Here is a 27,604-nt window from a genome sequence, read left to right as displayed (position 1 = left end):
TAACGGATCGTAACAAAAACACTGCAGACTTTCTGGGAGAAACCTGATTCAGTTTGTACTCACTTCCTCTGCTGTCACCATAGCTATGATAGCAATCCCTTGTTCCCAGATCATCTGCCAGAAATCCTGACATGTATTCTGCAAAGGGCCTTGTGTAGCAATGTAATCCCACTCTATGCCTCCAACAGAGACCTGTAAAAGGAAGACATTAGCTTAGTAATTACCGAAAATCCCTTTCTCCGATGCTTAAGTCAGTCATATCAAGATGCACAAACCGAAAAAAGACAGCAACACTGCAGCAGTAGGAGCCCATTGTTATATTTACCTCCCATTCTTTAGCTGCATCTTGTCACATTAGATGCAGAAGAGACACAATGTTTAAAATTGTATAGGCACACAGCTAAATAAACGTATTTTACACCACAAGCATAATGTTATGTGAGTAAATAAAATTGTATTTATTTTTTGTGACCTAAAGGTATTCTAGTGAACTGGGGTTTTGAGAAGCTTTCATACCCTGGTGCTGTAAATGCTATTTCATGCACTGAAGAGTTAGAATTAGCTTATTCCTCAAAAAACATTATCTTGTTTGAGAAGGCTCAGAAGGGTTACTCAACATTTGTGAATGAGTTGAAGTATAGAAACTATGATATCATGTCAGTTGGATTAAAAAAAGACAGCAACACAACTGCAACTGCTGCTTTGATGATCTCAACTCTTTTCAGAGAAAGCATTGGTGGATAAAGAACTGGCTGGACGGCCGCACACAAAGAGTTGTGGTCAATGGCTCGATGTCCGGCTGGAGGCCGGTAACGAGTGGTGTCCCTCAGGGATCGGTGTTGGGACCGGTCTTGTTTAACATCTTCGTTGCTGAAAAGGACAGTGGGATTGAGTGCGCCCTCAGCAAGTTTGCCGATGACACCAAGCTGTGTGGTCCGGTTGATATGCTGGAGGGAAGGGATGCCATCCAGAACGACCTTGACACGCTTGTGAGGTGGGCTGATGCCAACCTTATGAAGTTTAACCACGACAAGTGCAAGGTCCTACACCTGGGTTGGAGCAATCCCAGGCACAGCTACAGGTTGGGCAAAGAAGAGATTCAGAGCGGCCCTGCGGAGAAGTACTTGGGGGTGCTGGTTGATGAGAAAATGAACATGAGCCGGCAGTGTGTGCCCGCAGCCCAGAAAGCCAACCGTATCCTGGGCTGCACCAAAAGGAGCGTGACCAGCAGGTCGAAGGAGGTGATCCTGCCCCTCTACTCTGCTCTTGGGAGACCTCACCTGGAGTATTGTGTGCAGTTCTGGTGTCCTCAACATAAAAAGGACATGGAACTGCTGGAACAAGTCCAGAGGAGGGCCACGAGGATGATCAGGGGACTGGAGCACCTCCCGTATGAAGACGGGCTGAGGAAGTTGAGGCTGTTCAGCCTGGAGAAGAGAAGGCTGCGTGGGGACCTAATAGCAGCCTTCCAGTACCTGAAGGGGGCCTATAGGGATGCTGGGGAGGGACTCTTCGTCAGGGACTGTAGTGACAGGACGAGGGGTAATGGGTTAAAACTTAAACAGGGGAAGTTTAAATTGGATATAAGGAGGAAATTCTTTCCTGTTAGGGTGGTGAGACACTGGAATGGGTTGCCCAGGGAGGTTGTGAATGTTCCATCCCTGGCGGTGTTCAAGGCCAGGTTGGATGAAGCCTTCTGTGGGATGGTTTAGTGTGAGGTGTCCCTGTCCATGGCAGGGGGGTTGGAACTAGATGATCTTGAGGTCCTTTCCAACCCTAACTATTCTATGATTCTATGAAGCCAACTTTATTTGTAGTTGTGTTTCAAGTAGGTTGAAATGTGTTCATTGAAACATGAACAAAATGCTTTGATCGTTCTCGAGGTCACCCTGCAACTTCACTTTTAAATAGCTAAAGCTGGGGAAAGGAGACAACTGAAGATAATGAAAAAGCAGATTTCCCCTTGGCTCCATCTGTTCCTCTAACCATTCAAAAAAGCTTAAGCTGGGAGCTGGCATACTGCCTGTTGTGGATCAAGTCAGAGCACAGAAAAAGAAGAAATAATTATTGTTACTGCAGTTCAAAAATATCACAATCATTGTAAAGGACCCCAGTTTGTTATAAAGCTATTTGCCTTCTTAACTCTGCAAAGAATGGATATGCCTTCTGTTAGGAGCAATCCAGAGAGAGAGAGAAAAGAGACAGCAGATCAATACAGAAGTGAAATACAGAAGACCTCTCCAATAATTAACCCTCTGTTATTCTAGGTAATGAGGAAAAACAGGTTGCTCCTTTCCCCAAAGAAACCTCTGCAGAAGAAGGGACAGAGAGAGATGGAGGGATTTTCACTCATCTGACCGAACCAAAATTGATAGCCAAATCCATTTTTAGTTACCACATGAACCAGAAAATGTTTCTCCAACAGTATTTCTCTCACCTTGATATGAGATGCATTGATGTAACCCGTGTTATTTTCTTTGGTTGGGACTAGCTCTACTCTGGTATCATCATAAGGAAGCACGTCGTGGAACCGGTTTCTTTCAGCATTTTCAGGGAGCCGAGCTATCGAGCACTCACCATCTGCAAGTCTTTTTTTCTGAATGCGCTCGTACTCCGTGAACACCATCCCCTGCTCTAACCGTTGTTCCAGAACTTTACACTGAAAGACAGACACAGATAACCATATAAAGTCACATTCCAAGGCAAGTCTATTTTAACAGAGAATTCATGAAGGATAAAACATACGTATTTTCCTCTCTTACATATATTTTCAATGCTTTTCCAGCTATTAATGTTTTCACAAACATACTAGAATAAATTAGAAGCAAACCTAACCAGCAGGAATTTTGTTCAAGTGCAAACTAAGAAGCCTGTTATACTTCCTTAGGTCACAAACACTGTGGATACCACTGGTGAAAGAAAGATTACTTCATAGTTTCTATAAAGACAACCCATGTGGGCAAAAAATATTTGGCCAAACCAGACAGCTATGCTATACTACAAACCACCTCAAATACCTTTGAACAAGAAATACTCATTAATCCTCTGGCTCAAGATAGCATGTTAGATTACATCATCTGAAAAGGTCTCCTTTAAACTTGTAATCCAAAAAAATATTGTCAACTTTGTTATTTGGATGGAGAAAAACTCTAAAAATATAAAAAACACTTGCCTCAAGTTAATGTAATTCACTACCAATATTCCACATTTTCTTAAGCTGAAGGTAATAAACTCTGCATATAGTCAAAAAGCCTTCTTAGAACCTCTTGCTGTGTCTGAGATATAAACCCCAGAACTTTTTTACTAGTATGACTCCATTTCATTTAATAAGCTGCTCCCTCCCTTCCCCCCACTCACCCAATTTATTCTTTTGAAACCAAGTTCTTTCTAAATCATAAGACGTGTCTGGAATTTCAGCATCTCTTTGCCAACAATAATTAGAGGAATAATATGTAAGATTTCAGCCAGCAAATTTCATCTATGTCACATGTCCCCAGCCTCTCACAGCAACTGCTGTGTGGTATCAGGTCAGAAAAGTTGTATCAAATAACTAATGCCAAATGTTGCAGAGTAAGGTGTAAAACCTCAATCATACACAATTTGCACACCAATACATCAATTATACAAAATCCTTTATGATCTTTAAGTGAAATTCCCTCATTTAAACTGATAACAGCATGAAGCTGAGCAATCAAACAGGCAATGAATCAAATTTAAAGTCATCTAAAATATCTGCAGTCTGGACTTTGTGTCACATGTCTACTTTGCATTGCCTCAACTGTTTTAGGAACTACTCCCATTTCATGGTAGTTATTCCACTTTACTGCCTGATGAGCCTGTAGTGACATGTTTTCTTCATAACCTGACTTTATGGATTCTTCTTTTACCTCAACACTTTGGGCAGAGTGAATGATAACATGGCTGAATTCAATAAAGGTCAATCCAGGAAGAGATGATGGCCATAAGTAAGAAGAAGTAACCAACTCAGGTACTAAAGGTAGAACTGTATCTCAATAACACAACGTTAGTTTTTGCCCTTTAGCATATTTTAAGAAGTATATATATAGTTCAAAAAGAATTTCAACTATGTTGAAATGGAACAGTCAAATCTTCCTCCCATGGATCTCACTCCCAAGACTTCAAAATCCAAGACTGAATTTCCACTGTGTGACTTACGAATAATTTTCTTGGCCTGTTCCTTAAAACTGCAGCTGGCAAGACTTGGCCTGTTCCTTTAGTTGGACTTGATGATCTTAAAAGGTCTCTTCCAACCTAGTTGATTTTATGATTCTATGATTCAGGTTCTAATCTCTGTCCAGTGACTGACAATAAACTGAGCAAGTGGGGGTCTGCAGCTGAGGATGCCGACCTATGCTCAGAACCAGATTTTAAAGAGACCACTGGTCGCAGAACATGCAATAATCACTGCAGAACTTGATGTATCTAATTGCTCTCTGGTCAGATATGTGATGAAAGCACTGTTCTACATAGCCCTCCACAAGCTGGATGTTGACTCAATTTCACTTTCCTGCACCTATTTAATGGTATATGAGGCAGGATGAAGTATATTTAATGACCTTTGTTTTACCCTGGCACAAGCAGATAAAAGTATTTCCCAAAGAATGATCTTCAAATTCATCAGAACCTGATGTCCTCTCAGTGGTGTGATGTCTTTTACTGAATATAAAATTTCTGCACACTACACGAGTTCCATCTATATCTTCAGGGATCCACCCAAGGAAAGCAGATAAATACAATCTGCACAAGCAGTACCCTGTGGGTGCAATTTAACTACAAAATTTATTGTAAAAATGTTATGAATAACTAATAATTACAGCTAAATCCAATCTCACACTCCAAATTTTAATTTTCAGTCTGGAAAACCTCAAAATTAAGGGAGAAAACAGAAAGACTTGGCACCAAAATGTATCAGTAGATACTAGATAATTTGCTTCCCATATGTTCAAAGGGGAATTATAATCTCAGTCACTGTCATCTTAAATCTTAAAGCAAAATCAGAGTTACACCCAATATGTCCAGCATTCACTTACCAATCAGTAGTCTCATTCTTTTGTTTCTGTCTCAGTATTTGAGTTGCTTTGAATTTGAAGCATTTTAAAGTCAACACAAAGCACCACTCACATGCATTTCATTTTTTAAATTCATTAGTATAGAAGAGAAATCAAGCATTAAAGAACTTCAACATACCCGTTCATCATTTGTTGCTCTTGTTGATTCTTCCTTCCCCTCATCCGGCAGAGGCATTCTAGTCAAAGCTAGTCCATTTAGGGCAGCTAGCTTTAGAGGCCCTATCTTTTTTGCATCATTTTTGTTCTTTTTCATACCCTGCAAAATAAAAGCTAAAACTTGTAAATATTCTTAAATATCTGATGAAGTATCAAGCAGAAACCAAATCAGTTCAAGTAAGCAAAGGATACTTGTTTGATCTGTTCTGCAAACAGCTCTTCTTTTTTTTTTTCCCTAAGCACTGCAGTAAGAGATTAGGGTGGTGGGACTACATTCCTCCAGGGACACAGCACAAGTCTGGTTTCATTCCAGACAGGTTAATTGAATTCCATGAGAATGACAAATATTAATGCCCACAAAGCTCACAAGCAAGGGTGTGAGGTGACAACCCTGCATAATTAACATTCTTGGACAGAACTGAAAATCGCTTTCCAACCCCAAAAATGCACAAAAATTATTTCTTACTATTCCTTACTATTCAGTTTGCGGCCACCTTTCTTCTCTACATGCAGGCACAACAATGAACATATAGCTTTAAGATATTTGGATATAGTTAAATGATTGACTAAGCTTGAAACAAACTGCACATGCAGAACATGAACACAGAACTGCAGACAAATCTGAGCCCACATTTAAAACAAACATGACAGTAAGAGTTCATTGAAAAGCAAAACGTGTAAACATTGGTAGGGGACAACTTTGTTACCAGGATATTCATCTTAATATTGAATACAGAAAGGTAATATTCTATGTTATGCAATGACATTCTTAAATGTTACTGAACATTTTATTGAACATTTCCAGCTAAAAAGTTTTAACATAAATTTAATTTCAAAGGTTGACCTGAACATTTACATAGGTATTAGATGGAAAAGGCAGGGTATGATATATGTAACCACATTAGTGTCTGAAAATGTGTCTTTTGAAGAACAAAATACTAAGTGACTATCTAAATGTGAACACATGGAGAAAGATATCACCTTTTTCACCTGTATCTATGTACCAAACAGTAGGAAGGAGATTTAGATAAACATACACAATTATAAAATTAACTGAATCTGATAGAGGTACATTTCAAAGTATTCAGCTCCATGTATAGGAAGTCAAATCATTTTGACAGACAAAAAAGAATGACAGCAGTAACTATCTAAATACATAGCTTTTGCATAATTAGTTTTTGCAGCATCAGCTGTAGCAATTACTAGAAGCAGTAGAAGTTATATGGTAGTTCCACTGCAGTCCAATTTGTGCAGAAAACTACTTGACACTAACTCAGGCAGGCAAAGTTAGCTATCAGTTCTTAAAGGTGAAATAATAACAGTGGTCTTTCTCCATTAGCACCTGATATGTGTCACAGACTACATAAAACTGAACAGAAGTTGAAAACAAAATGAGTGGTAAGGAGTGCCAGTGAAGCTGTACAGTGCCACACAGATTCTGAGGTTTCTATGAGGTGAGAATTACAGGACAGGTGAAACTTCCAGTTGTTCACTATATATGGCTTCAAAAGATTGAAGTTGGAAAGAGACATAGTAAGCGAGATCCTACCTTTAGTGGGATAAAAACAGCTTGAAGAGAAGGCAAATGGGAAAAGATATGAAAAGGGAAGCAATGGAGGAAAGAAGAGAACACAGGGAAAGAATTTACTGCCTAATGTGTCAGGTCCCTCTCTTAGGTCAGAAGAAGAAAGCAAACAAATTAAAAAATGTAAACATTCAGTTACATCCAATTTTTCAGTGAGATGAAGATTAGAAAGCTGGTAGTGGAATGGAAAGAATTGCTTCTGTTCCAGATAAGGAATGGTATGGCAGAATTTGCAATCTATGAACTGACTTTAAACTAGCTTGTTCAGTTGCTAGCCAGGTTAGGTGTATCAGATGGACAGAAGCTGCACAGCTGGATTTGGGGGCAGGGGAAATATAAAACAACTCATACATGGCTGGGCAAAGTTAATCATGGAAAAGCAGGAACATAAAGGTTAAGTTAGCTTTTAATCCACATGCTTTAAAAGCACCTCAGGTTGATTAAAAAACCACCAAACCTCAAACAAACCCCGACACAACTTCTGCTACAGAACAACACGAAACAAGAGGAATTGTATCCACTTACACCTAGTGGGGGAAGGCCTTCCACAATATTCTGTTCGGACACAGGTCTCTTCTTTAATGAATCTTTCCTTACTCTGTATCTCCCTGATGTTGTAAGGTCAGATTCTGACATAGATGGAGTAAGGAGTCCTTCCCCTCTTCTCTGTACCTGACTTTCTACTAGTAAATGAATGGGGCTCGTATCTTTCACCCTCTTTTCTGTCTCTGTAATATGTAATTTAGGCTCAAGAATATGCAAAGGGCCAGCAGACGAAGCAACAGAGCTATAAGGGTAGCTGAGTACTGAATCACGAGAATAACCACCCATAACAGATGAAAGTTGAGTTTGATCTTCAGGGAGGGGAGAAAGGCTTGTACTAGCCTTGTTTTCTTCTTCAAATTCTTCTTCTTCCTCACTACTGTGAATCAGCATAGTGGCATCTGAAAGGGTTTTCTTATGATCACAGTTTACACCCTCTTCTTGCTCACTTTCTTTTTGCTTTGTTCTCTCCATCAGAATGTTGGGCTGTGACCCTTCTGAAATAACTCTTGGAAGAGCCACATCTGCTGCAGAAGCTGACATGGTCCTCTCTTTAATTCTTATTCCTTCAAAGCTGGGAGTCAAGCCTGCTATTTCAATACTGTTCCTTTTCTGCAGCTGAGTATGGCGTGCCGATGTTAGAGGTTCACTGACTTCCTGAAGAGAATGTGCCACAGGCAGGCTGTCTTCCTGAAACGTTTGGACAGAATGGTGCACTCGCCTTGTGATAAGATCTGGATTACTGCTGCTAATGTAGATATGTCGTGAAAGGTCTGGAGTACTATTTGCAGGTCTTGGGTATGGGTATGGGGGAGGTGGTCGATAGACTTGGGTCTTCATTATATTTGGTGCTGGATAGTCCTGAGCCTGGAGCTGAACATTTGTCAACTCAGGCACACTGACTGCCCCAACAACTGGGCGCTTTTCAGCAGGATAGGGATAAGGGGATTGACTGTGAAAACTGTAGTTCAGGTTAAATGGATAATGGTTAGATTGTGGTGAAGCGAAGTGAGCATGTTCTCGTATTTCAGGTTGACTGTAAACTAAGGCATCAGGCCTGCTGTAAGCATATGAATTGCTGATGTTAAGATTTCTCATTGAATGACTCTGCCTATCTGTGTGCACCATTCCCCTGTTGAGCTGTCTCATCACAGTTTCATAGTCTGGTGTGGGACGATAAGAGGGTGGTATTAGTGCGCTATGTCTGTGAGACGGTACATAATCAGTTCTGAGGACATCGCTTCCAGTAATGCTTGGGTTAGAGGACATGGGGGATGGCTGCAAGTAATGCTGTGGATTGTTCAAGGAGTTTGTGCTGTGTGCACTATAGACACTACCATTGCGGATCCGACCAGTGTAGTCATGAGGGGCTCTATCCAAGCTAGTCTGAGAGTGACAGTAGTATCCATTCTGATTGCTCACAAAGAGGTTATCTGAAAGTAAAGTTTAAGAACAATATGTTCAAGACATCAAAGAAAGATATCTTTCTATTAAGATATTGCTAACCAATGCTTCAATTTTCAAAATTTCAGTTATTCTTAGCTATGTATTGAAATGGGAAGGAAAAAAAACCCAACCCAAAACCAAAACAATCCCAGCTTTTCATTGTGGATAATGAAGGTATGCATACCACAATAACCTATTATGTTCATTTACATGATGCAAGTTCCTACTGGAAAACGTCATCTCAGTATAAGAATGGCTTTCTTCTGCTTATGATAGGTTTGCTGAGTTTCAGACCAAGTTAAACAAAATCTGTATCAATCTTAAGCCACGTTAACTGAAAGAAAAAACGTCTACACCGGGGTCTGCACTCAACTCATGAGATCAGCTAAACAGCAAGAGACCACAGTCTATATATAGCTGCTGTATATTCTATCATAGCTAACTTTGCTCATATCCCATAGGACAGTATATAGAGAAGCAGCAGCTGAGGGAACTGGGGTGTTTAATCTGTAGAAAAGGAGGCTGAGAGACCTTATTGCTCTCTAAAACTACCTGAAAGGAGGTTGTAGCAAGGTGGGTGTTCGTCTCTTCTCCCAGGTAACAAGCAATAGGACAAGAGGAAATGGTCTCAAGTCGCATCAGGGGAGGTTTAGACTGGACATCAGGAAAAATTTCTTAATTGAAAGGGTTGTCAAGCATTTGAACAGGCTGCCCAGGGAAGTGGTGGAGACACAACCCCTGGAGGTGTTTAAAAGACATGTAGATGTGGTGCTTAGGGACATGCTTAGGATTTGGCAGTGTCAGGTTAATGGTTGGACTCAGTGATTTAAGGGTCTTTTCCAACCTAAATGATTCTATGATTCTATGACTGTATTTCACATTAGCCTAAATGCCTCTATGCACTTCAATGAGTGCTGTAGTATAAACCTGTCCCATGTTCACCCTATGACTTTATTCAGCTCTAGCTGTAGGTGGAAATCATAGCCTCTGCCTTCTAAGCTTATGTACTGTAGCCTTGGATTTAATGAACTTACCTTGGGATGATGCATATGGTTCAGTATAATGACCATTGTAATGAAGCTGAGGTGGTGGAGGCATCATATAAGGCTGAGGCTTGGGCTAAGGAAACAATCATCTTATTGTTAGTTAAAACCTCATGATTTATTTTAAAAATGTCTTGATTTTTTTATATGTAATGCATAATATTATACATATAATATTATACATATGTAATATATAATGTATAATACACACACACAAACACACAAAGCCTTCATCTTAAGCCATTTCTCTACATCTGCAGAGGTGATTTTCCTGTGAGGTCATACAAGAAACAATAAAAAAAAAAAGGAATCAAAACCGAAACTACACACCACCAACCCAAGACTGTATCTTGCCATCTGACATCTAGGAGAGTCTCCCAGATACAGAGCAATCAAAATAAAACCAGAAGTGTTTAAAATATTTTTCACAGCAATTACTGTAATTCCATAATTTGGGTATTACATAGCAGCTTTTTCTACAAGTCAGAAACAGTTCCTCACATACTAGACTCATCTTTTTCACTGTTTATTTTATTCCACTGAAGGAAACTATTGCCTGATTCAAAGTCAAATGAAATCCATGAAAATGCAAAAATAAAACTATTTGATGTCCTTACCATAGACATCCTGGACGAAGATCGCCTTCTAACAGGATTCACTGTAACAGTCTGGGTTTGTCTACAGAAGGAGTTTTATGGTGAGAAATTTTTCTTAACAACAACAAGACCTATTTCAACCCTTGAAAAGTGATCCCAAGTTCAGTTTAAAATCACTCTACATTTCTTGGAGTCAGGCCCCGAGCTAAATAGCTCTCCCCAGCTGTCTCAAATGGAAAGAGCTCTGTGGATAAATCACCATCACAAACAGTATGGGCAGAATCACAAAGCCAGGATGAAAAATACATCAGTTATTTCTTTGCCTATTTTCTATGAAGCATAAAAAGGAGATGTCCCTGAAGCACTGCAGCAAGGCAGAAAAAGCAGCAGAGTAACCAGGGACTACTTCCAAATTTGAACCCCATGTAAAAATCTTACACCATAAGTTACCTGTTCTACATGACTAGAAAAGAAATTGTTTACAGAATGTAACATTTTAGATCTTACAAGAACTGGAAAATCTGACTATACTGCACGAGCATTAAACATTAAACATCTAACATTCAAGCTAACAGCAAATTTTCTAAATTGTTGGATTGCCTCCAGGATATAAGGTCCAGAAACCTTAAGCTCCTTTTCCCCCATCTTATGCTGCACTTCTATTCTGCCTCTTGTAGCAAGACATAGATCAAGAGATGGCACAATAATACAAATGCAGGAATGGCCAGATTTCAGAAAGAAAGATGATTTTTCAGCTCACCCTTTGGGAAGTGAAGGACGAGAAAGGATTGGAAAGCGTGGAAGGGAAAGAATGAGGGAAGATTTCTGAGAGCCCTCCTCAGATGGAGAGTCCAGGGAGTCTCTAAAGACAAGGTATGTACAGATAAAGAGAAAACAAAACAAAACAAACAACAAGACCTGAACTTAATACAAGCATGCATAAGACAGTTTTTAGCAACAGGACCAGATGACAGGGAATCTTAGACTAGAGATAATCAGAAAAGATTTTTTGAGGACTTTACTTATTAGTAAAACCATGTTGTGATGAAAGGGTTAAAATGAGTAATCCTAGACACTGACATTCAATGCAGAACCACGTAACTAACATTACTTGGATAGCAATGCAGAAGTCCCACAAATACACTACTTCTACCAGGATTTCTTATCCCTCTCAAAAGGCAGGCAGGTTTACAAGCTTAAAGGTATGAAGTCCACACTGTTCCAGATTCATTTTGCTCTTCTAATGTAAATCAGCATTGAACACACTAACGAGTTACTGTAGTACAAAATATTCCATCATCTTTCCACTGGCCTGAGTATAATTCGGACCAACCCCTCCATAGGTATCTCCTCCCGTACAATCCTGAACCCCATGAATATTTGTGAATCATGCTTTTTAATGACAGACTATTCACTGGGTCTAATTCTCTGTTCTTTGACTGAATTAAACTTAACTGAAGGAAAGCTGTACCAGTGGAGTAGCTTAAATTCCAGTCCTTGATTTACAAGTTGGAGATCACCCCATTTAAATTTAATTTGATGAATTGTATTAAATTTACTTTGCACTGGTGCTACTTGAGCTATATGGATTCCATGGATACTCAAAGGACCACATACCTCTCAGCTGTCAATCCAGCACATTTCAGGAGTGCTTCACATACACTTCCCGCCCTTCTAAAGGCCTCTAGAGTGCCCTTTCAGAGCAGTTCACCCAAACCCAGGCCAAAATCCCAGTGACTCCAGTGGCTCACAAACATTCTAGTAAGAGTAGCCCCTGAAGCAACTAAAACAAGTCACAGCACTGAGATCCAGCAGCACGGGCCAAACACTGTTGCTTTTGCTAAGATTTCAGTGTTTAATAACATCCTCTGTATAAAGCAGAGCACATTTCAGAAACCGGTAATAAGTATTTTGTCAAAAAAAGATTAAGAAAAAAGAAACCCAACTTGTTAATTTCTACCATCTGAAAAGGACAGTAAAGACATCACAGAGGTTATAGATTTCACTTCCTTATAGAAGCTTCAAGGGCACCGAGAGTTCTGGTAATGTATTCTACTTACAGGCTGCATTTATTTAGTCTGTAAAATTTGTGTCTAGCCACACACATCCTCCACACATATTTTGCTGTTTCCATATCTTCCTGCCAAAAAAACAAAACCGAAATTTGCATATTAAGCCAAATATGCATACCCTTTACTTGCTTTCAGACAAGCCACTGAAATTTTTAAGATCAAATTATCATTGACTAATTTAATTTTAATACAACTTCATTACTGTCACCAGGTTCTCCCTAAAACTGTAATTTGTGGATGTGAACATTCATTCTAGCCTATTTGATTAGGTTTATGAAAGTTGAATGTAGAAGCCTTTTGTTGAAGACACTCTTATCAGCTATAAAACTAACATTGTATGTTTACAGTATATGTATATCATGCCATAAGATTGTCAACAGCTGTCTTTTTGATAAAGGCAACTTCTAGATGCTACACAGAATTAATTCTGCAAGGAACGACGTTGCCAATTCCAGCAAAGTTCTAAGATCTTTATCTTTCAACACCACTGATTTAAAAGTCAAAAAAACATGCTAGAAATTTTCCTAGAATGGATGAAAATGTTTATGACCATCTGAACCAAACTTGTCAATGTACTAAACATCAAAGGACAGATTTTTAATGCCTTCCTGCAGAAAGCTAGCCAGAGACGGAATTATTACTTCGGACTTACTCATACAGTTCAAAGTTGCTAAATATAGAAAAAGAAGGTTTTATCCTTTGAGTTAAATTAGCAGTCTCAATTTGTTTTTATGTACTGATGCCTTAGTGCAAAAAATAGAAGTAAAAATCTACTCACAGTTTGGAATTGGATTGTCTCTTCTTTGTTTGCCAGCTCTAATGCGAAAAAGGACTTGTTGTGGGACATGTTGGCAATATCATGCCACCTGCAAACAAAGGAGATGATAGAATATGACTGTCAAGCTCTCATTTTCAAACCACAGAAAATGCAACTGAAGAACAGAATCCCCACCAAGAATATAGATAAAGAACTGAAGACAAATAAAAAGTTCATCAATCTATCTGAACAAGTTGCAGACCATCACTTCCATATCCATTCAATGACTGCTGAATTTAAGTATCTATATGACACTTTTGAAGATGTGCAACATGTACACTAACAAGTTTATTACTTGTCTTCCACTTGAAATTCTTTCAAGTGCTTCTGTTGCTGGGTTTGTTTTTTTTTTTTTAATCAAATTTAGACAAATTTAGTTATCATTTAGTTTTTTAATGTCCCAAGTGCTTGAAAGCAAACCATACACTCTAGGAGATGGGGATGGGGGGGAAATCTACACTCAACAAAGCCATTAAGGCATGATTATACATATTTTCAAGAACTCTCTTGCATATTGACAAATGAGAAAAACTTCAATTGCAAGAAACATAATACCATTTATTTCTTCAACTTCTTGTCAAATACAGATGTGGTTAGATCATTAGTATTGTGTTAGTTTAAATAAACCCTATATCACTGATTTATTAAAAGAATATTCTGCAGTACACAAACACAGGAAAAAAGCACCATCTACACACAGGACTCCCTAAAGGTGTTTATATGACTTCCATTTTCATCACACGGATGGGGCTGATAGCATTTTCTATAGTTACTGAAAATCAGATTTGTGAGGTAGAGAAACAGTTGTGTCCCCATTCTGATTTATAACAAAGGCAATTTAAGGCTTCGGTTCATAGGCATTTATGGACATAATTATGAAATTCCTTGAACCAATCTGAAGCATAAACCAGCCTTTGTAAACTGTGCTTTTCTATGCTTTTTTGCCACCCAAATACCATGGTATATCTATCCCCAGCAAAACTGCCCACAGTCACACAACAAATAAGCAAAGAACAGAAAACTAGATCCTGAAATCAGAATGTGAATACTCTCTGATGCTCTCCAATGTGCAAGTATTTTCTTATGTTTACACAGACCCTGAATACACAACTCTTTGGGAAATTATGTTAAAGGAACGGACAAAGCTTTATTTCTCTCCGCTGTGTGCTGGGAAAACCCATCAGCAGAGATTTTGTTGCTTCATTCTGCAAAAAAGCAGAGTAGGGTAGTTCTACCACTCTACAGAACTAAAAAGAGCTTGGCTTCAGCTCTCCTCCCAGGAGCAGAGACAGAATTTTGTGAACAACATTAACAGTACTGTATTTAATAATTATATTAAACAAAGCCACTAAGACCAGGAAACACAGTTGCTACCTTCTCTAACCCCTGGAATTCACCATGATTTCCCAGTAACTGTTGGATCACAGGATTTCAAGTTTCAGTTCATAATCAGCCAAACAATTCTATCCTAGAGGATTAAAGTTACCCAAGTATAAAGCCTTCCTTGCTCTAGCAATAACTACAAATTACTAAGATTTAAAAAAAAAAACCACCAAACCCCAAACTTTCTATACGTATTTTTAAAAATTGATCCCAAATTCTATCCAAAGATGCCCAAGCAACTCCTCTTCAAGTCAGTGGGAACCAGGCTGTTTCACATGAAGACTGAATTTTAACTGTTAGGTGAGCTGCATACAAGTCTATATCTACAATTTAACTTCAGAATATTAAATAGTAAACTAAAACAATGTATTAATTCAAAATAATGAAATAAATGTTACCAAGTGACTCTCCTCCATTTCTTTTATGTGTAATATATGAAAGGAACTGGATAATTTTACAATTGAGTATTTCGAAGTAACATGATGTGTCCATCTCAGGACTTAAGATGCTCTATGCATAGAGAATTGTTCCTTTTTGACTCCAGAAATGTTTTGCAATGGAATTTACATTAAATGTTCATCTCTTTGAATTAATCTGGCTTAAAGAAATTCATCCTGCAGTCAGTACTTTGAAAAATTCCAATGGATCTAAGTATTCACTGTAGAATGACAACAACAAGACTATGTTCAGGTTTTATCAAATTAATAAACACACATCACATCTATCACATTCCTCACATTCATGCTAGTGAGGAACACACCTAAAATGTGAAGTGCACAAAGATATTTTAAGACAGAACAATACTAACCTAAACACAACAGGAGGACGGCCATTTTTGTGTTTCACAAAGATACCATCAAGACATGCTCCAATGAATATGTCACTTCCTTGGCTGTCCTGTATGAAGTTGCAAAATATTATGCAAATACAGAAAAAAGTCTTTGAAAGAAAAGTTACATGAGAAACAACTGCTTTAACAATTCTGGGGGAGAAAAAGGGAGGTGTGGTTTAGGGTTTTATTTCTTTTTGGCAGGAAGTAACCCTTTCTACATAGGGGAAAAAGGAACTGAGACAAAGATTAAAGCCCTGTTTACCTTTGCAGGATAGGTCTCTTCACCATAGCCCTCCATTCTCTCTACTTCTTGCATGTATAGCATTTCTGCATCAGGAGGAGTAAGGCCTCTACAAATGAAAATAACAATCAGCTAGTACTGTCAGTAAGAAAAAATCATCTTTTTTTTACTCTGACACTGTCAAAAGCTAGGAAAACATCCACAAGACATCCAGGCAACCCTCAGTCATACTTTTTATCTACCCCAAAGGCTGATATATTTGTCTCAGCCTTTACACTTTGATTCTAGCAATCTCTTTATCTCAGGCATTTCGGGGGGTAAATGGCAACAAAGATCAGTTAAAATTATAATCTCTGTTTATGGCAGACAAGTATCACATTCTTCTTGACATCCATCATTGTCACCAGATTTTCTCACTGTATCAGAATGATTTTTCTGGGGCATGTGTTCAGGACCTGAATTTCTCCTATTGCAGTGTACATGTTAAGTACCAAGATGAAGTTTGATGCTTCACATCTCAGGAAGGAGAGTCTCATTTTCTAAATGTTGAGTTTTAACTATAATGGTTTGAAAACATGAGAAGATCTGTAGGTAAAGGTAATAATTTTTTTTTATTAGACCACTTGGCAAAAATAGTTTTCTCACAGATTTACGGTAGTCTCACAGGGATTAAAAGCTTGTTTCCCTGCCTACCTCAGATGATCTCACAAAAGACATTATGTCTGCCTGCAAAATGTTGTCATGCTCATTCTTACGTCTCTCAATACTTTTTCAATCATCAATCTCTGTTTCTTCACTTTTTCCTTATGTTATGCAGATTAAGTTTTCTTTGCTGAACCTTAACCATACAATCTTCTTACGAAAGTATTTCAAGGATAAATGAATTCAAAATTTTCAAACTGCTCTTTTAAAACAATACAGGAAGAAATAATCAGTATTACTCACATAGTCACAAGCATTTTTTCACTAATGAACTGACAAGAGAAAATTTTAACTTTCCTTAGTCTTGAACTACTGCATCTTAGCTATCTTTTATTTTAGATCATAAGCATTCTGGCACAGTAACTGTCTCCATATTTCTACTGCTGTCAGTATCTGCCAATGTCGTTTATCAAGGAACATGCTTACTGAGGTCACAACTTCCTATAACCAAGTTTCAGAAACATGCAGATGAAGCCATACTATGCAATTATGTCTGTATTCTTAATTTTCAAGCAGAATCCTCTCATTTATTTTACTGGTCATTCTGTTCTCTTTTCACTTTCATTCAGCATGAAAAAAAAATACTGTAACTTTAATACAGACATATCAGTGAAAAATTTAAATGGGAGGTGAAATTAGTCCAACTAATTCCCAATGTCCTGAGCTACTGAAGTGATCACATCAAAATTAAGTAATGAAGAGTGCTGGAAATGTTACCTGTACTTCTGATGTAGCAAGGCAACTTTCTGTGTTGCTTCTTCCAATATTTTTTCTTCTTGTAGCCAACCCTTAAGGTAAGATAGTATTTATGCAATGAAATAAAAAAGTTCTACAAAATTAAGTTTAGTTATAGTTTCTTGACACTGGCAAGTCAACCCTCCACTCTATTCCTGTAGCTTAAATGCTGTAATATGCACACAAACAAAACCAAAAAGTGCAAATACTGTTTTGAAGTTTTACTCACTTTCCCATCTCCACCCCAACCTTCTTTTCAGTGTAATATACAACAAAACTAAAAAGACCTTGCAACATCTTTGCTTCTGTGTAAATATGACTCACTCCAGTCTCAAAGAAAAGCTTTACTGAGTTGGACAATCTAGGGAGCAGCAAACTGGACAGATTATGGAATCTTTAATAATAACTTGCATTTACCAATCTAAAGAAAGATTTAAATTCATCAATTTAAGAACTTACATTTATCAATTTAAAGTACTTACCACTGGAAACAAAGCATATCTTTGTAGGAACTCCTGAGATTCATACTGATCGTAGTCTCCAAAATCAGCTAAAAAATAAAAATTTCTTGGATTCAAACATTTGTAATAAAATTATTCAATACCCAATTAATTGCAGCAGGATCTCCAAGTAGCAATCTCCATCCTACTGAACTATGATCTGAAATCAAAACAATGTAATAAACTAACCAGTAATGTTTATGATGAGGAAAACTAAAAACGAATCCCATCTTTTAACCTTGTTCTGAAAAACTGATGAGGTTTCTTGTGGACAGGAAAGGAGAAATGATAAAACAATCAAAGTGCTGCTCCAAGTTCCTTAGTTCCTTGGGTTTTTAATTGTTTAATTTTTTAATCCCAGAGTGGTTGAGGATGGAAGGGGCCTTTGGAGGTCTAGCCCTAAGCAAGGTCAGCTACAGCACACTGCCTCAAAGGTTTCTCTGGTCAAGTTTTGAATACAGCAGATGGAAACTTCACAGCTTCTCTGGGCAACCTGTTTCCAGTGTCTCACCACTCACACAACAGAAAACTTTTATCACATTTAGACAGAATTTAATGTATTTCATCTTGCACCCACTACCTGAGGAAAGTCTGGCTCCATCTTCTTTACTCTCTCCTGTCAGATACTTAAATTACTTGCAGAATAGTGCCAATACACTGCTGTAACTTGCAGCTGCACTCAAACACTGCACAGACACACAGAAAGTGGGACCTAGAAGCCTTCCCAGATTCTGGGGCTTAATAACAGGTTTAATAACAGTTTTGAATTTGTCATGCCAAATGGCATCCCAAGGAATTTGCCTCTTTTTCTGTTTCCAGGAAAAAGCTAACTAACCAATGCTTCAAAGAAGAGAAATAAAGCAGTCTAAATTGTAAAAGCTATGTACCAGTCTCACAGGAGAAACTGTGAAACAGCAGTCGGTATGGAATAGCTGCTTCCAGAAATATAAACACAAACCCCAAGAATACAGATCCATCCATAACAGTATAATTTTAGAAACACTAGAAACCAAATTTGTATTCAGGATTAACAATTAATATGCAAGTTATTTGTGATGAAAGGGGAGGACTTGTGACATGCTACACCAACACAGCACTTGAGATAAAGCAGTGTTTAGAACTAGCCTATGATAATTATTTAAAATACAGATTATTCTTGAAGTGAGTTCACCTGAAACAGCAAAGAACTGCTTTTGTTCATTCACCAGCTCAAATTAACCCACCTAACTCATATAAGTGACTGCAGTCACTGGAACACATTAATTTACTTGTGCTTTTTCTGACTTGTTTTTTCACTGCTTTATCGTCACATACAGTTTCTCTCTTACACAAGACTGAAAAGGAATATGAAAGCTAAAGGGATAAATATTTTCCATCTGGAAACAGGACTATATTGAAATATTTCTATAAACAACTCACTGAGCAGGGAGACATTTACACTGTCCAAAGATATGGAAATAACAAAGCAAGATTTTGTCAGTTGAAAACCATTAAATCCTGGCTTAGATTAAACAGATTTGCAAATTCATTAAACAGATATATTATACAAACAAGGTACTAACACAATTCACTGTACTCTATGGTAACCACATTTTCAAAAAGCATAGACATCATATTTAATGTGATACTACCAACAAATGTAATAAAAACAAAAACCCCAAGTCGTATGTACTGCCAATGATTTTAAGTCCCTTTCAATTTTTGGCAGATTTACATTTGCTGTTAGATGTACTGCAGTGGCAATCGATGTGTAGCAATATACAAACACTACACAAAGCTGCTGCCATTAAAAACTTTAATTTTGAGACAATTAAGATCTATCAAGCATGTCAGCAGGGAATATGAGACATGACCAATGCAGATAGTCTTAGAACTGGTGGCTCCCTGGTGTCTACTGTATCCCATCTGACTTCAGTCAGGAAAAAATAAAGCGGCTATTTTCATGTAGCTATCACAGAAATGGGTCTTCAGGAGCTATTTGAACACAGAAATTGTTAACAGTCTTGCATACTAACTTGAAATAATCTTACATGTTAGGATATTTGGGAGAAAATGCGGAGATACAAGTACATTTAAGTTTGATTTAGCAACGCATGTTTGTTTCTTTTGTTATCATGTCAGAATAAAGCATCTTTATTACCAGAATCAGATGAAACGTCTGTAAGCAGACAACTGAAGCCTTTGCCCCCAAAGGAACTCTAATGTCTAATACAAACCCAACTCCATGTTAGACACCCAGGCACACCTCTGAGGACTGCACAAAAATGCCACAAGTTCAGGCCCACTGATCCCACTGCTCCCCCTCTTCAGCATATGCAAGGAAGTTCTAAGGAGTAAGTCTTTCGTAACTTACGGAATTCAGCCTTTGAGTGATAAACAGAAAAACTGCAATAGAAAACACATCAGCAAAGCTTCTAATGCAGTGTTAGCTAGGTAGCACAACTTACCCTGAACAGCTAAACCAGCCAGATGTATTGCTTGTTCCAGTGTGCAAGGAATGTTGCCCTCCAAGATATCTTTCTTTAATTGCAAATAATACTGATACCTATACAAGAAAAAAAGAAAAAGCTAATATGGTCTTCTTAATTTAAAGAGAATGCAGATAAACATGCCTGCATTTCCTATTCCTCTCTGCATCCCCCAGTTTTTGCAGAGGGCAATCTTCCTCACCATTTGGACCCTTCACAGTCTTTGTTAGCTCCTCCCTTAGCTTTCATACATCACTGCAGAATCAAATACTGCTACCTCTTGAAACAAAGAATCTCCACAATTTCTATCTACTACCACACCCTAATATTGTTTTATTATTTTTACCTCTTAATATTTTTATTATCTCCTCTTTACAATGTTCAGCACACTGGTGTTGTTCAATGCACTGCTGCTGTACTGCTGCATTCCCTTTCAACAGATCCAACATTGCACCTCCCTTCAATCACAATAGCAGCTTTTGTTTCTGCATTACAACTTCAAGTACATTTTGTTCTTTCAAGACACCAGTTTTTTTCCTTCAATCTGACCTTTTCCTGGGCCATCTCCTGTACGTGCAGCCACTACTAGGTGCACCATTTGTCCACGCACTGAACCACTAGCTTCTTGAATTCTTCTGCCTCTCTCAGCCATCCGCAAAACACCCTAACTTGAGCCCAAAACACCTCAAAATGCCATTATAACACACACTTGGCTAAGAAGGCCATTTGTCTTCAGTAAGTCTAGTTTTAAAAGCTGCTTAACTTCCTTGTATTGTACATTAACTCTTGTGAAGTAAGGCTTTAATACTGAGAACATGGAAGCATTCAGTGATTAGAAAAGTCAGGTGAACTACACACAGATTTTCATCAGGCTAAAAGGCAAATTTCTCCCCTCACTATTTAACCAGCCTATTAAATAAGGTGATATTTTATAAATATTATCTAGAGTCTTCTGGATCCTGCTACAAAAGAGCAGTATGCTGTATGACAGTAGTTAACATCCTTACACAACACACAAGAACAGCTGGGCCTAAACCCAGGCGTTAGAAAAAAGGGAAGGAAAAAGCCACTACATATTGAGGCATTTGGGGAAATAAATCTTCCCAGTCCAGCAGTAGAACATATGCTCTTTCCATAGAACTGTTATTAAAAGTAAACATGCAAATGAAAATCTTGACACTACCTTGTGATAGTACAAACACCATCCCTTTTATCCATTTCCTGGTATACATTAAACAAAATTTGCTTCAACACGCTCAATCTCATTTATATTGAAAAGGCATGAAAAAAAACCACTGACTTCTGAAACTAATCCAGACTCTCACTATCAGAAATCAAAGCAAGTACCATCCTCTAGGATTTCAATATAAGGTTGGTAAATGAATTCCAGCTTTCTACATTGCAACACACTGCGAAACTGCTATTAAAGCTCTAGCATAAACATTAAATTCTTTAATGTCAGAGAATAACACGTAAGGTCTTTCCAGCAATGTAATATTCAAGGCAACACAATGTGGCATCCCTCAGGTATCGATGTTGGGACTGGTCTTGTTCAACATCTTTGTCGCTGACATGGACAACGGGATTAGGTGCACCCTCAGCAAGTTTGCCAATGACACTAAGCTGTGTGGTTTGGTTGATACCCTGGAGAGAAGGGATGCCATCCAGAGGGACCTTGACATGCTTGTGAGGTGGGCTGATGCCAACCTCATGAAATTTAACCATAACAAGTGCAAGGTCCTGCACCTGGGTCGGAGCAATCCCAGGCACAGCTACAGGTTGGGCAGAGAAAAGATTCAGAGCAGCCCTGGGGAAAAGGACTTGGGGGTGCTGGTCAATGAGAAAATGAACATGAGCCAGCAGTGTGCGCTCACAGCCCTGAAAGCCAACCGGATCCTGGGCTGCATCAAAAGCAGCGTGACCAGCAGGTGGAAGGAGGTGATCCTGCCCCTCTACTCTGCTCTTGGGAGACCTCACCTGGAGTATTGTGTGCAGTTCTGGTGTCCTCAACATAAAAAGGACACGGAACTGTTGGAACAAGTCCAGAGGAGGGCCACAAGGATGATCAGGGGACTGGAGCACCTCCCATATGAATATAGGCTGAGAAAGCTGGGGCTGTTCAGCCTGGAGAAGAGAAGGCTGCGTGGAGACCTCACAGGAGCCTTCCAGTATCTGAAGGGGGCCTATAAAGATGCTGGGGAGGGACTCTTCATCAGGGACTGTAGTGATAGGACAAGGGGTAATGTGGATTAAACCTTAAACAGGGGAAGTTTAAATTGGATATAAGGAGGAAATTCTTTCCTGTTAGGGTGGTGAGGCACTGGAATGGGTTGCCCAGGGAGGTTGTGAGTGCTCCGTCCATGGCAGTGTTCAAGGCCAGGTTGGACAGAGCCTTGGGTGCCACGGTTTAGTGTGAGGTGTCCCTGCCCATGGCAGGAGGGTTGGAACTAGATGATCTTAAGGTCCTTTCCAACCCTAACTATTTAATGATTCTATGATTCTATGTATCTTACTGCAATGCATCCTAGCATACTGAGCAGAGAATCTGAACCAAAGACTAAAAAAAAGAAGACAAAAGAAAGAATTATTTTTTTAAGCCAGTAAAATTGCTGAGAGAAATTCCCACACTTAACACTTTTCTAGGAAGAAAATATTAACACGGGTATTACACATAAAAAAGAACCCTAAAGCTGCGAGGCACTGAGCAACACATTAAAGCACCAGTGTCATAGAATCATAGAATAGTTAGGGTTGGAAAGGACCTCAAGATCATCTAACTCCAACAACCCCGCCACGGGCAGGGACACCTCACAAGCCATGTCACCCAAGGCTCTTTCCAACCTGGCCCTGAACACCGCCAGGAATGGAGCACTCACAACCTCCCTGGGCAACCCATTCCAGTGCCTCACCACCCTTACAGTAAAGAACTTCCTCCTTATATCCAATCTAAACTTCCCCTGTTTAAGTCTTAACCCATTACTCCTTGTCCTATCACTACAGTCCCTGGTGAGGAGTCCCTCTCTGGCATCCTTGTCGGCCCCCTTCAGATACTTGAAGATCTCCACACAGGCTTCTCTTCTCCAGGCTGAACAGCCCCAGCTTTCTCAGCCTATCTTCATACAGGAGGTGCTCCAGTCCCCTGATCATCCTCATGGCCCTCCTCTGGACTTGTTGCAGCAGTTCCATGTCCTTTTTATGTTGAGGACACCAGAACCACACACAATACTCCAAGTGAGGTCTCACGAGAGCAGAGTAGAGGGGCAGGATCACCTCCTGAAGTGTCTGCGTGAAGAGGCTTACCTCCCTGAAAAGCTTTCGTACCACAATTAGTGGGAAAGGTCTCTGGAAAGGTATTCTAGCACCAGAGTATATAAAGACAGCTTCATGTAACCACAAAATAAGTTAAGCTGGAAAGGACCTCAGTGATCACCTGGTTCAACTCCTCACTCAGAGTAGGACCAGCTTGAAGTTACCAGCTTGAATGGGTTAATTAACACAAACATAGATTTCTGAAATAACAAATATATGTTTGTAATCCAGTCTGTAGTCATTTGCCTATTAAGAATTAATAACTAAATCAGAAAAACTATACACATTAAGGTCACTACAAGCCAATGTACAGGCCCATAGGCATAACAGGCTACTATATGCTCAATTTCACTTTCCCCTGCAGTCAGCACCATTTCCGTGATGTTCCCCAAATTCACAGTAGAAAGGACAATATGATATCAAAGCTAACATCCACCTTTATTGCCCAGTGATACACAAACACACACACAAAAAAATAAATCACAAACTGAAAGTTAGCCTGTACTTTGCCAATGTATTGTACTGAAAATACAGAAAGTACTGAAAGCAAAATTGAGGCAAGAACAGATAAAGACAATCCAAATGTGCTTTGTACAGGATGGACATCCCCAAAAGCAACAGATGGCTCTTGAAAACACCACCAACAAAAAAAAAAAAACAAAAACAAAACCAAAAAACCCCAAACATAAAGGGAGGAAAACAAAAGTCTAATCATGCAAGTATTGCTGAAAAAAGCCTATTACTGAAAACAGTTTTCAATACCTAAGGTAACATATTTTAAATATTCAAAGGGGAATTAAATACACAGTTTGAACATAAATTCTGCCTAAAGTAATCATTTCCACTTCTGTAGAGGGGTGTGTGGGGGAAGCAGGCAATTTTTAGCCATATATTTCAGAATGTTGAAAGCAAAACTACAGACACTTGTATGAAGTTTACCTGGTAATCTCCTGCTGAAGCTGAGAAACAGTAGGCACATAGAACACTACTCCAAAATACACAGTCGGCTCTAAGGCATATTTGTCCAGCTGCTTTTTCAGAGGCTTGTCCAAATCTACCCATCTGCGCTGATTCTGCTTATTATAATACCACAGACTGAAATACGTAATCTGAAAAAGAGGCATTTCAATGATGAAAACCAGTTAATATTAACATAGTAGATAACTATATTACATGAGAGTCTTGCTACTTAGAAATAAAGGTTTTAAAACACAAATGCTATGGGGGTTTGAAAACTCAGAGAACTGGAGAGACATTTAATATCACAAGCAGACTACTTCCAGATAAGCAATCCATGTACACAAGGTCCCCCACCTAAAAAATTACCAAACCTATTATTTATTTCCAAACAGGCCCTGACCTTGTTGTGGCAACTCACAGGTTATTACTAATAAGCATTTATGTGTGACAGAAAAACTAAAGGAAGTGAGGAAGGCAAATAAAAAATTATATTGGACAGTGTGAGAGCAAAGAATGGCTTCTCTGGGGCACTGGCAAGTAGGCTCACATGGGATGCCGAAGGACTAAAGAGCACATGACAGCTGGTCAGTCAAAGACAAGCTCATTAAAGTACATGTACGGCTCATCCCATGAGCATGATGACGTCCAGATGCAGCAGCAAGCTTCCTTGCCTGAGCAAGCAACTCTTCACCAAGCCAAAACCAAAATACAGTATGTACTGGAACAGACTGCCCAAAGAGGCTGAGGAATGTCCATCCCTGGAATGTCAAACTCCCACTGGACAACATCTTGAGCTATACAACCTAACTTTGATTAGATTTCTCAGAAGGAGTTTGGACCAGAATATTTTCCTATCACTCTTAACCTAACATTTTTTTATTTTTATCACTTATAACCTAAATTTTCCTAACACTACAAAGCCACTCAAATTTAAATTTCTCCGCTGTTTTCAAACTGATTAAAATCTGCTCCTGAAGTATTCATTTCACTCAGTTCTGGACCAGCAAACAGATATGGACTGGAAAATACTCCTGTCATTATCATAGCAAAACTAGAAATTGTAATTACAAGGTTATTAATTGAGGGGGAGGAGGAATGCTATGAATTACCAATTGCATCTGTAGGCATTTACATGAGAATTCTCCAAGTCCTTCCTACATTATCATATGTAGAAATGGTAGAAATACGAATGCCTTTAACCCAACACTTCATATATTATCAGATGTTTTTAACTTATACAAAATAAAGCTATCAAGGATAAAGTTTTATAAAACAAATGACTGTTCATCATAGTGACTTTTTATATCAATAATTTCTATTAGTTAGACTTGGGAAAACTGTCTACCCACCAAATGAAGTATTTACTGTTGTTTTTCCAAAAGCTCTAGCATTTTAATGCTTCATGGAGCACAGATTTGAAATTCACTTGGGAGCAACAGCTGGTAGTAAAGGCCACTTTAGTACTTTCCTGTGAAAACTTGCCTATATACACATCTGTAAAAATCATGTACATACATCCTCTTGCGTTATAGTCTGAACAGGATGAAGAGTCTACCCTTATGGCCTTCTGGCTATTCCTTACAGCTCCAACAGGCTGACTATGAGTGTAAACACAGCATAGGCAGGTATGCTACATCTCAAGCTTCAGGGAGAGCAGTGAAGTCAGTGCTCTGTATCAGCACAGATCATAAAATAATTGTGGGCACAAAAAAAAAAAAAAAAAAATCAAGGTTTAGCATTAAATAAATAAAGGCTTTTATTCCATAAAACCATTTCTCTGCTAAATTATCAAAACTCAGAAATTGGAGCCAATTGTAATGTACCATATTCTTTTGATGTTGCATATTGGCAAAATGTACTACTTTGCCGCTCTCTAATTTAGCATCAACAGAGTTTTAAGTGATTGTTGGCAGGTTTTGGTGGTTTTTTCATCCAATATGAAAAAAAAAAAAAAATCCTCTAAATTAAAATTACTGTTCCCACATAATCAAGAAAACAGTACTCAGAAGATATAAAAAAAAATCTTAGGATGATATCTGCCCATTTAACCTTAATACAGATTCACTTCTGCAAACTCTAAGACAGCTCTGTTCCTACTTGATAAAAACGCAGGCTGTAATAAAAAAAAATTAAATTGAAATAGAACCATTCAAAGAAGAAAAAAAAACAGGTTTTTGGTATACTGGAAGACAGACAAGGGGTAATGGCTTTAAACTAGAAAAGGGTAGGCTGATATATACAAAATAGTTTCATGCTTGGGAAAGCTTAAAAGTCACCATATAGAAACAGACTGTATCCCCACATTGCAGAGTTCTCTTGTAAATCAAATCCTACAAACCAGATTTTTCACAGGTGGACACTCTGTGGTCTTTACTTCTGACTTCTGAAACCAACAGTCAAATTTAAGAAGTCATAAATACTTCCAGTTTCAAGAGGATAAAAGGAATATGGCTTTGTATACAAATACTAGAAACAACACTGTTTTCTAAATTTCTCAGTTTAAGTGCATTAAATTTGCTGATACCTTGGGCAACATTTGCTTTTATTTCTGTGCTTCAATCTGCCAACCATAAGATGTAGTGTGTGGTAATCCCCAGCACCCAACAAAGATATTGAGAAGACAGTATCTTAAGATTCCACAAGATGTTAGGAACTGTAACAGGAGCACCAAATAGGCTCCATTGCTAAAGGAATACTATGTTAACTGTAACATCACACACTGAAAAGGATAAAATGTACCAAATGACTAGTCCTCAATCCTTCCTCAGACTGAATGAGGAAAGGAATGATTGCAAAAAGTTGTATTTCTTTTTCATTACAAGACTGTTACCATCATGTGCACAATCACAGCAGCCAAGTCAGACTGTGATGCTGACATTCTGTAACTTCCAAGTGTTATAAATGTAATGTATATATAATGCAAGATGATAGATAAATTACAGGACCAAAAAATAAAAAAAAAACCAAAACAGTTGATCTATATGCCATGAGCTATTTGATCTCACTTGCTAGGAAGAGCTCAAAAAAGAAAGCCTACTGTGCTGTCCCAGCCCACCTGCCCAACAGGTCAACTTCATCAGCGCTGGGCTGAGTGCAACTCAGAATGCTGAACCACAACTTTCTGGG

General features: G+C 38.6%; 1 protein-coding gene across 1 annotated transcript in view; it reads right to left on the bottom strand.

The window, feature by feature from the left end:
* Nucleotides 1-27,604, bottom strand: part of PTPN21 (protein tyrosine phosphatase non-receptor type 21) — a 48,560-nt gene that overhangs the window by 8,549 nt on the left and 12,407 nt on the right. The window contains exons 3-16 of the mRNA XM_065685880.1: nt 24,458-24,627; nt 20,189-20,286; nt 17,724-17,791; nt 17,224-17,294; nt 15,826-15,913; nt 15,540-15,628; nt 13,310-13,397; nt 12,520-12,599; nt 10,481-10,541; nt 9,855-9,939; nt 7,357-8,807; nt 5,209-5,346; nt 2,438-2,659; nt 64-192 (exon numbers count right to left, since the gene is read on the bottom strand). Of these exons, the coding sequence (XP_065541952.1) occupies nt 64-192; nt 2,438-2,659; nt 5,209-5,346; nt 7,357-8,807; nt 9,855-9,939; nt 10,481-10,541; nt 12,520-12,599; nt 13,310-13,397; nt 15,540-15,628; nt 15,826-15,913; nt 17,224-17,294; nt 17,724-17,791; nt 20,189-20,286; nt 24,458-24,627 (2,838 nt within the window). The remainder of the gene's footprint in view (nt 1-63; nt 193-2,437; nt 2,660-5,208; nt 5,347-7,356; nt 8,808-9,854; nt 9,940-10,480; nt 10,542-12,519; nt 12,600-13,309; nt 13,398-15,539; nt 15,629-15,825; nt 15,914-17,223; nt 17,295-17,723; nt 17,792-20,188; nt 20,287-24,457; nt 24,628-27,604) is intronic.

The sequence above is a fragment of the Lathamus discolor genome, chromosome 6 (genome assembly GCF_037157495.1).
Source record: "Lathamus discolor isolate bLatDis1 chromosome 6, bLatDis1.hap1, whole genome shotgun sequence".
NCBI lineage: Eukaryota > Metazoa > Chordata > Aves > Psittaciformes > Psittacidae > Lathamus > Lathamus discolor.
Note: the sequence above shows the minus strand (reverse complement) of the source record. Positions and strands in the feature narration are given on the sequence as shown.